The sequence below is a fragment of the Bison bison genome, unplaced genomic scaffold (genome assembly GCF_000754665.1).
Source record: "Bison bison bison isolate TAMUID 2011002044 unplaced genomic scaffold, Bison_UMD1.0 scf7180017864115, whole genome shotgun sequence".
NCBI lineage: Eukaryota > Metazoa > Chordata > Mammalia > Artiodactyla > Bovidae > Bison > Bison bison.
This window is the reverse complement of record NW_011494687.1, coordinates 2,278,893-2,288,700: the sequence shown is the minus strand read 5'-3', so window position 1 is coordinate 2,288,700 and position 9,808 is coordinate 2,278,893. Positions and strand designations below refer to the sequence as shown.

At 52.5% G+C, this 9,808-nt stretch overlaps 2 protein-coding genes across 2 annotated transcripts; one reads left to right on the top strand and one right to left on the bottom strand.

Moving 5' to 3' along the window:
- The first annotated feature begins 47 nt into the window (after positions 1 to 47).
- LOC104988136 (25-hydroxyvitamin D-1 alpha hydroxylase, mitochondrial) lies at positions 48 to 4,191 on the top strand. The gene is made up of 7 exons (XM_010839359.1): positions 48 to 327; positions 409 to 609; positions 959 to 1,134; positions 1,341 to 1,513; positions 1,713 to 1,791; positions 2,064 to 2,261; positions 2,812 to 4,191. Exons 1-7 carry the CDS (start codon positions 96 to 98, stop codon positions 2,923 to 2,925), a joined length of 1,173 nt encoding a protein of 390 aa, XP_010837661.1. The 5' UTR covers positions 48 to 95; the 3' UTR covers positions 2,926 to 4,191.
- Positions 4,192 to 5,631: 1,440 nt separating this feature from the next.
- Positions 5,632 to 9,808, bottom strand: MARCH9 (membrane-associated ring finger (C3HC4) 9). The gene is made up of 3 exons (XM_010839358.1): positions 9,741 to 9,808; positions 7,686 to 8,712; positions 5,632 to 7,429 (listed from the first exon to the last, which is right to left on the bottom strand). Exons 2-3 carry the CDS (start codon positions 7,714 to 7,716, stop codon positions 7,095 to 7,097), a joined length of 366 nt encoding a protein of 121 aa, XP_010837660.1. The 5' UTR covers positions 7,717 to 8,712; positions 9,741 to 9,808; the 3' UTR covers positions 5,632 to 7,094.

Genomic DNA, 9,808 nt, shown 5'->3' with positions numbered 1-9,808 from the left:
ACGCTATCCCTCTCCTGGCCCCCCCAGCCCGACACGCTCCATCTCCAGCGCCACTAGCCCCGTCGGGTCGCCTCTCCACACCACCGTCTGCCCTGATGCGCCCCCTCTCCGCACCCCCGCACAGGGAAGGGGAAGAATGGCAGAGGCTTCGCAGCCTCCTGGCCCCGCTGCTCCTCCGGCCTCAAGCGGCCGCCCGCTATGCCGGGACCCTACACGGCGTGGTGCGTGACCTTGTGAGGCGACTGCGGCGCCAGCGAGGACTGGGCGCTGGGCCGCCCTCCCTGGTTCGAGACGTGGCGGGAGAGTTTTACAAGTTTGGACTGGAAGGTGAGTCCCAGGACTGGAACACGCGTAAGAGGCACCTGGGCCGGGTCTCGAGGTGCCCTGACAGCGCCCCCTCCCGGCCAGGCATTGCTGCGGTGCTGCTGGGCTCCCGCCTCGGCTGCCTGGAGGCAGAGGTGCCCCCAGACACAGAGACCTTCATCCGCGCGGTCGGCTCGGTGTTCGTGTCCACGCTCTTGACCATGGCGATGCCCAGCTGGCTGCACCGCGTCGTGCCCGGACCCTGGAACCGCCTCTGCCGAGACTGGGACCAGATGTTTGCATTCGGTAATGCACAGACGGGTTGGGCTTCCCAGGTGGGCTGGGCTTTCCAGGTGGCGCTAGTGGTAAAGAATCCGTCTGCCAGTGCAGGAGACATAAGAGATGAAGGTTCGATTCCTGGGTCGGGAAGATCCCCTGGAAAAGGGCATGGCAGCCCACTCCAGTATTCTTGCCTGGAGAATCCCTATGGACAGAGGAGCTGGCGGGATATAGTCCCTGGGGTCACAAAGAGTCAGGGACATAACTGAAGCGACTTAGCAGGCACACGCACAGCAAGGCACAGAAATGAAGTGGGGATGGGGGAACATAAAGCTGTTCCCAGGTGGTGAGGAACACCTTGTCCCCGTCCGCACAGCCCAGCAGCATGTAGAGCAGCGAGAGGCTGAGGTAGCCATGAGGAACCAGTCTGAGAAGTCTGAGGAGGACATGGGACCTGGGGCACACCTGACCTACTTCTTGCTCCAGAAAGAGTTGCCTGCCGCGTCCATCCTGGGGAATGTGACGGAGCTGCTTCTCGCTGGGGTGGACACGGTGAGGTTCTCCCTCTGTGTTGGGAGCCCCACTTCCATAGCTTAACCTCCTCCATCTTGGGGTTATTTCCCTGCCGCTGGAAACCCACTGTGGTCCTCTAGGCCAGCTTGGCTTAGCACCTCCTGGGGTCCAGACTGCCTCATATCCTGCCCCCTATGCTGGGTCCCCACTCTCAACACCTCTAACGCTTCCCCCTGTCCCCGCAGGTGTCCAACACTCTCTCCTGGGCTCTGTATGAACTCTCCCGGCACCCCGAAATCCAGACAGCACTCCATGCTGAGATCACAGCTGCCTTGGGCCCCGGCTCCAGTACCCAACCCTCAGCCACTGCTCTGTCCCAGCTGCCCCTGCTGAAGGCCGTGGTCAAGGAAGTGCTAAGGTGAAGGGGCAGGAGAGGAAAACTAGAGAAAATGCTGGGGGAAGGCTGGGGAAGCATACAGTGGGTGGGAGTTGGGAGAGGGGATGCAGGAAAATGGTACTCTACCCTTGGCCAAGAATGGGTGTGGAATTTGGGTGGCAGGAGAGGGCTATAGCCCGTGCTTCACCTTGTTGTCTCCCTTTTGTGCTCTGCCATCCAGACTGTACCCTGTGGTACCTGGAAATTCCCGTGTCCCAGACAGAGACATTTGTGTGGGTGAATATATCATCCCCAAAAATGTGAGTAGAGCCTATGGGCCCCTCCTGCTAAGCCATCCCTACCTTGGGACTGGTCCTGTTCTCAGATACTCTCCATAAGCCCTTCAAACCCTTTCCTTGGCCTGGGTGCCTCTCTGGGTTATAATGGGGCAGTAGAGAAAAGTAGCTCCGGAAAACTTCCGAATCACAGTCAACCAGAACCTGCCTTCCTCCCTATCCATAGGTCCTGTTCTCTACCACCCTCCTGGCATTCCTGGGCCAAAATTGACAAGTTTGTTTTCCTCCCTCACTAGACGCTGGTCACTCTGTGTCACTATGCCACTTCAAGGGACCCTGCCCAGTTCCCAGAACCAAATTCTTTTCGTCCAGCTCGCTGGCTAGGGGAAGGTCCAGCTCCCCACCCATTTGCATCTCTCCCCTTCGGCTTTGGCAAGCGCAGCTGCGTGGGGAGACGCCTGGCAGAGCTTGAGCTGCAAATGGCCTTGGCCCAGGTGAGTGATCTAGATCTTCTACCTTCCCCAGAGCAGAGAGCTCTAAAGCCATGATCTCTCCTTCTGATAGTCATTTTTAATTGTTGTTCAGTCACTCAGTCATCTCTGACTCTGCAACCCCATAGACTGTAGCCCACCAGGTTCCTCTGTCCATGCGATTCCTCAGGCAAGAATCCTAGAGTGGGTTGCCATTTCCTTCTCCAGGGGATCTTTCTGACCCAGGGACTGAACCCACATCTCCTACTTGGCAAGTGGATTCTTTACCACTGAGCCACCTGGGAAGCCCTCCTGATAGGCATATGGAAATATATAAGACTTGGGAGACCTAATCCTCTGAAATATGTCAGTCCCATCACAGGCCTGGAGGGTGAGGGTTTTTGGACTATCTTTTTCCCTACCATAATCTCTTACCCTCATTGACTAAGACATCCCCTAGTAGCCACAGGCGCCATTCCAACACTGACCATCCTAACACTAATAATGCCTATTACCAATCAAGCCCACCATTGTAGACCCCTCCATAGTGATAGTCTTCTTCCTCCCTTTCCAGATCTTGATCCACTTTGAGGTACAACCTGAGCCAGGTTCTGCCCCTGTCAGACCAATGACCCGGACTGTCCTGGTACCTGAGAGAAGCATCAACCTACAGTTTGTGGACAGATAATATGGTGGAAGCAGACTGTCATTACCGTTTCTCTCATCATAGGGGTTTATTAGGCATGAGACCAAGAGATGTGTTTCTCTGCAGTCTGTCTGGTTAGAGAGACCATAGCAAAGTGCTTGCAGCAGCCCTGATCGACGTAGGAAGTATGTACCTGGCCTGACCCAGCAAGCCTTGAGAAAACCATGACCCATTAACCTGCTTAGCCCTTCGAGTCATATCATATGTGTCCTTCAAGGGCCAACTTCAATTTTAACTAATCATGCTGGGTGGCCTGACAGAGAATTCAACCACTGGCCTTTTGGAGCTTCACAGTGTTTACTGATGCTGCTGGCTAAGCACTTGCCATAGCCTGAGCTGTGTGTGTATCTGGTCTGCCCCTGGTTGATCCTCTGTTGTTGCCTGTGAGCTCTTTGAGAGGAAGGATGAAGCCTTATTCTGTCTTCATACACCTTGCCAGGGCCTGTCCCTGACTGGAACACCATGTAGACTCTCAGATTCTATCTGGATGATGTGGCAGAAGGGACAAGCAGCTTACCAGGCTCTGTCTACTCTGCTTCTTCCTCATCTTGCCCCTAGCAAGGTGAGTCTATCCTCACCTGGGTTATGATTTTTTAAAAGCTCTCCTTGGCTCTCTGGTCACTATTAAGTTTGCTTGCCCCACCACTTAGATCCCAGGCAGAGATGTCTTTGGACCGAAGTCCTCCTTTTACATATTGAAGTTTTTTAAATACTGTTTTCAAATTAAAAAATTGCTTTGAATGTTCCATCCTTGACTTTTGACTGACTTATTTCCCTCACTTCCTACAAAGACCTGGAGGTAAGACCTTGACCCAGATTCCCTACTTTGGTTTCTCAGGTCCCTGAAGTGACCACCGGCGGGCCCCCCGCCCCCCCACTGCCTCCATAACAATGGGAGGTCTAGATACTTGGGAGAAAGGTTTGCATCACAAACCCAGACACATTTCTATCTGTGGGAACAGCCAAGTCTGGCTGCCTGTAAGAGATTGAGGAAGGGTAGTGTTGAAAAGTAGCTTCAAGGGCTAGGCTGTTAAAAGGGGTGGGGAGGGACTTGCAGAGATGGTTGACTGTCTGGTAGACGAGTGCTTTTGGAACCTGGACTGCCAGGACTAAAAGGACACCTTAGCATGGCCACTCTGCCCTCTTTAGAGATGTTGCTCCAAGGTAATTTCCTTCAGAGAAAGATAAGGATACAGACAGAGAGGTGATGTCAGAGAGGATGAACGCCAAGTGTGAGGGTGGCTAGAAGCCCTAGGGCACCAAAGCAGAAGAGGAGTGGGCCGCAAGAGTCCCTGTTCCCCTGAGTCAGCACTCTCTGGCCCCCCCAGAGGCTGGACTCAGTTCTCTACTCGTAATGTATATAGATTAACTCATCTTCCATACAAATAAATCTCTCAGCACCTTCCCTGCAGCGCCTTTTGTAGCCTAGCTTACCCACCCCATGTCAGGACTTGTCCTCCTTCTTCCTGCTCCCCTCCATTCCAATTAGCAGATGGAGACGGAGATTTCACTTCACACTTCCTCCTCCTCTCACTACCTCAGCCCCTGCCCTAGACATGGCTCCCTTCCACAGAAACTCCATTAGCCACTAGCCTTCTGGGGGTTATCTATTTATGTTAAGATCTACAGAGGGGTAAGGGTATACCCCCAACCCTGTTCAAAGACCAAGGTTTGGTGCTTTTACTGCTCCTCCTCTCAGCTCCTTCTCAGCTGCGTTCTCAGTCTCTAACCCTACTCACTATCACTAGCTCAACTTGAACCTAAGTGACCTGATTTGGGGCAGTTCTGAGCTTAGAGGGAGAGTAACTCCCCACTTCCTCTCAGACCCTTTCCCCTGGAATCAGTGGTCAAGATTTTTCACATTCACACTCCTCATGGGAAAGTAGGCCTGCTCACTTGAGAAGGGCAGCAGACCTTATGACCCTTTCCTGGACAATAATCCTTTAAAGGTGGAAAAAGGAGAGAGGACAATATAGATTGCCAGTCCCAACCTCCATACCTATACCTCCAATGGTCCTGAAGGGGAGGGGAAAATGCTGTCTCACTTAGCCCTGTTTTAGGACCCAGCACGGAAATGGACAGTGTGCTTGTACATTAAGTGCCTATATTCTTGGTTATATCTAAGCCTTTATGTGGGGCCATCAAGGGGGAAAGCTCAGGCTTGGCACAGGAAACCCCACCTGTGTCATACCTACCTAAACCCTATCTACTTGGATAAGAACTAGGAGTCACTTAGTTTTGCTGTCTCCCTTCTGGTTCTCACCAGCTAGTCTGTGAAAGGCAAATCAGTGAAGTCTGGTCCTTCTGTGTCCCCAAGTGGAGAATGTGGAAGGTTATCTTTCTGGAGAAACTATTTCCCACTGGAAAAGTTGGGGCGGGGGGATAGGGCTCAGCCTGTTTTCTCTTCACTTGAATCCCCTCTGAGGTTGGAGGTGATACACTTCAACACTTCCAGGTTACTCACACCCAAGTACAGCTTTGATTCCTATACTCCCAAGCGAGTCTGGGTGCCAGCACCATGGACAGCGGCTGAGACCCCTTTTGGAGAGGGATTGGGGAGGACCATTTCCTGGGCAAGCGTATGTGACCTTTAATAGAGAAGCATTCCCAAAACACCCCCAGGGAGAAGACAAAGCAGAGCCTTCCCTGAGAGGAGGACCAATAATAGGAGAGGTCTCTGGATCTGACTTAAGCAATGTTATGAAGTAATTATTTTAATTGCTGATGAATAGTTCACGTAAAAGACACCATCCTTCATATAACACATAGCCCCAAGGCTGCAAGAGAAAGGGACCAGGCATCATGCTGGCATCTTCATCAGTCCTTCCCAAACCTTTTTCAGCCCTCTACGTGCCTGCCTCCAAGCACAAGATCTTCCAGTTAATATCAACTAGCTGGGGCACACCAAGATCAGACCTGTGGCCCTGAACAAGGGAGCTTAAACTGGGGCTGGAGACTCATAACCCTGGGAAAGTCTGTCTGTCTCACTCCAAACGAGTCCAAATTCACTTCACACCTCTTCTCCTGGTAAGCACATTACCTAGTAGGGATTGATAGAACCTGCAAGATTCCCTGAACAAGGACTGCTCCAGCCCCCAATGTTTAGGGGATTGGAGAAGCTCTCATTCTTGCAAATAACCACCATCCTTCACATTTGCAATGTCTATTTCCCCTCAAATTTTCCGTATCTATTATGATACTTAACACAAATTTCCAAGACTCTGTGTAACTCCAGTTGAAAAACATTTTGGAATTTGTAAATCAGCTATTATTTGAAATAAATGCACCATGAACTAGTCTAGAAATCTTTTTATGCCATCACTGATTTTCCCTACAATGGCATTCAACCTGTCCCTCATTTATCCTCAATCCAGCCCTATGAGGTAGACAGGAAAACCACGGTGGGGAGACTTTTTTTCCAAATCACACAACGCCCAGGTGTCAGGTCCACCCCTGAGATGCTTCTGAGCGCTGCCACCTAGCAGCCAGTGTGAATTATTCACCACCAAGTGGGGGTTACACCTCCAACTCAGAAACCACCGCTGCATTTGGGATCTGCAGCCTCTGCAGAGAAACTTCCCCGCACCCCCCAAACCTCCAGAAAACCCCCAGAGAAAGGAGTCTCCATGTGCATATAAATGATTCTTTATGCCCCTCCCCCCATGCAATGGGGGGGTGGAGCACAGGGAAGTACCCCCGCCCTCATGCAGGGAACGGGAGGTCAATGTATACTAGTCTTATTGCCAGCTGCCCTGTGGCCATGGGGTAGGGAATGGGGGGTCTACAGCCCCTTTCTTCTGGCACTGGTCCCCCTTCACCAAGTCACCATAGTGGAGCTGGGCGGCTGGAGGCCCTAGGAGCTGAGGTAAGGACGGTTCTCTAGGGAAGAAATGATACTCTCCCCACCTACCCACTGGCTGCCCCAGGATGAGTGTGAGGGGCTGTCAGTGGGGGCTGGAATGTATCCAGGTGTCTCTACCCAGTGGGCAGTAGAGGCCAGACAATGTCTCCAGCTTGAAGCTGTCCACAGAGATCCTCATTGGTGGAGGCAGTGTGCCCCAAACACCTTGTCCAGGTGGTACCTCCAGCAGCCATGACAGCTTATCTCTGGCCGAAGCATTGACTCAACATCCCCACTCCTGGAGTTCAGCTCAAACCGTGGTGACCCTCATGACAACCTCACGGCCAGAATTGGAACTGGAACGGTCATCTGGTGGCCGCAGCTGTCCAAGGAGATGCAGGATTGTGTAGCCACAGCGCTGAGGCAAGAGCGTCCGCATGCGCTGGGCAGCCAGGGGGCGGCTGGTGGCCCCAGTAGGGGGGCCCGTCCGTGAGGTCCTGGGGCCCGGCTTCCCTGCCGTTCCTCCCCCTGCATCTCCTCCTATGTCCTTGGTCTTGTCATAATTCAGGACCTTCCACTGCTGGTTTACTGCCTGCCAGCGCTTGAAGATACGGTAGACGGAGGAGCCTTCATGGACGATGAGGCCTGAGCAAGAGGATAAGAAGTCCAGAGTCAATGCTGCCCAGACCTAGACCAGAGGTACTTAAGCCAACATTTCTCCAGGGGGGCGGAGATAGGGTTGCAAAGGGCCTGGAGAAGCAGGGAAGGGAGAGACACCAGGATTGCCCTAAAGGTTCTCAGTGGTACAAAACGTGGCCGTGAAACTGAGGGAATGGGCAGGGAAAGTGATGTGTGTCAGTTGGAGGAAGATGCTGGGCAGGTGAGAGAGAGGTGCCCTCACCTATGCAGACGACATCCATGAAGCCGTACATGCCATAGCAGATCTGAAAGAGCAGATCTTGCCGTTGCCACTTGGCTGAAGGGCTAAGTGAGGACCAAATGAGCCAGGAGATGCTGGCGACGAGGAAGAGTGAGCCCAGAACTATGGCTGCAATCTGGACCTTCTCGATGACCGTCGGGGAGATGCCCTGCCACTGTATGGGAGAAAAGGCTCCAAAAAGTCACAGAAAGAGATGGAAAGCCAGGTTAGGGTTGCCCTTATTAGGAGGATGCACCAGGAGCCTTCCTGAAATGCTTCAGGTAGGACTAATAATCTGTCTTCTCTGTGCCTTGATCAAGTCTAGAATGTGGCACTTCTTATATTATTTGAGACCATTTCCTGTCTTATTTTAGAAAGGCATGACAGACCACTGCTCTGAAATCAGATCATCTAGGATCTGAATTCCAAATCCTTACTCACTTTCTGGCTGAGTAACTTCGGGAAAGTTTTAAAATTTACTTGTGCATCAATGTCCTCACTGACTTAAAATGTAGATACTAATGGTACATAATTATTAGGATTAAAAGAGTTAATACACACCAAGAACTTGACACATAGATCACTCTACATGTATGATTCTAGCAGTAACAGCAGCGCCACTGCCTTTTCCTCTTTTGTTGTCCCAGGGCCTGGCACACAGGTGGCACCCAATAAATGTCTTTGTGAGTAAACGAAGGAAGGGAGATATTTATAGACAGGAGATTATGATAATGGAGGAGAGGGTGACTTTGAAGCAAGAGTAAATGGATGAAATAAGCTGCCTGGAGGGTCCCTGATTCTAACTGCTGAAAGGCCCTTGCCCCAGTCTCAGAGTGCTCCCCTTATACTTCACCTGCAAGGGGTTCTTGGTGCTGATTGCCAGGACCTGGTACTTGAAGTAGCAGAGCTCACAGCTCCAGGAGCCCCTCTCGCTGATCCAGCGGATGAGGCAGGGCTGGTGAGTGCAGCGCACTGAGCCGTCGCAGCGGCAGGGGCTCAGGAGCTCCCCCTGGAGGAAGAGTAAGGAGAGTCCCTGTCAGCTATCGCCACCCGACCACAGTCCTCTCCACTCGAGAGAGAGAAACCTCTTCTCCAGGTGTCTCCTACCTTAAAAATAAATAAATAAATAAAAATCAGGCCTTTCAACCAAAACAAAGCAAGACGCTAAGGCTACAAGCCCAAAAGAAAAAAAATTTAGAGTTCAAGGTAAACTTCCTGGACCCAATAGAAGAGACCAGAGAAGGGAAGGGGAGGGGGTAGTTGGCTGGTAAATACTGGGTCTTCTCTGTTCCTAGAGTTTGAGGAGGGTGCTCCTTAAGCCACCCCTTAGGATCTGGAGAAACAGAAGTGCGAGCTTCTGAGCCATGCCTTCCTAACCCATTCCATCACTGTAAAGTGTTTCACAGATGTGGTGCAGACTGGGATAGGTTACAGTCCTCAGGTTCCAAGAATCTGAAAGGAAGATATCCTAAGGTTGGGAGTGGAAGCTGTTCCCCTTTAATCAAAGTAATTTCTCAAGACAGGAAGAGACACCCCCTTGGTACTATCCCGGGACAACTTTGTCCATAACATTTAAACAAAGAATATTCTTTGGAATGAGAAAGAAAGTTGTGGAATGGGAAGTGAAGAAAAGTGCCCCACGGAGAGAACTACTGAGGCAGGCGAGGGCACCGGCTGGGCGCCTCCGTTCAAGGTAGAAACAGAAGCATTCTGTCTGCCCACCTCCCAGCCCTCAGCCTACAGAGACCCTGGGGTGAGAGAAGTGGGGGAGAAAGGCTGTCTCGGTTAAGCCGCGAGAAGGATTTGGGGCCCTCCCAGGAGAAAGCCCCACCCCTTCCTGGAGACCCCTGATCCGCCTCCACCCCAAATCCGCGCCCTGAAGTCTCCAGCCAAGCCCCTCAACCTCACTCCATTTCCACCCCAGGTCCCTGGGTCCCGCCCAGCCTCCTCAGGCCCCGCCCCCTGCTCCCGGTCTCTCCGGGCGCCCCAGGTGCGCGCCCCAACCCCTCCCCGCCCCGCCGGGTGCCCAGGCCTGACCTGCTCAGGGCCTTGGAAGCAGATTCGGCACTGAGGGGTTCGGAGCCCGCTGTCCAGGCTGCTGCTGA

What these genes read in the sequence shown, in the direction of transcription:
- LOC104988136 (XM_010839359.1), top strand. Translation starts at nt 96, where the DNA reads ATGCGCCCCCTCTCCGCACCCCCGCACAGGGAAGGGGAAGAATGGCAG. An exon ending in TTACAAGTTTGGACTGGAAG is followed by an intron (nt 328 to 408) that starts GTGAGTCCCAGG and finishes CCTCCCGGCCAG; the next exon opens with GCATTGCTGCGGTGCTGCTG. An exon ending in GGACCAGATGTTTGCATTCG is followed by an intron (nt 610 to 958) that starts GTAATGCACAGA and finishes CCGTCCGCACAG; the next exon opens with CCCAGCAGCATGTAGAGCAG.
- MARCH9 (XM_010839358.1), bottom strand. Translation starts at nt 7,716, where the DNA reads ATGTACGGCTTCATGGATGTCGTCTGCATAG. An exon ending in CATGGATGTCGTCTGCATAG is followed by an intron (nt 7,430 to 7,685) that starts GTGAGGGCACCT and finishes CCTCTTGCTCAG; the next exon opens with GCCTCATCGTCCATGAAGGC.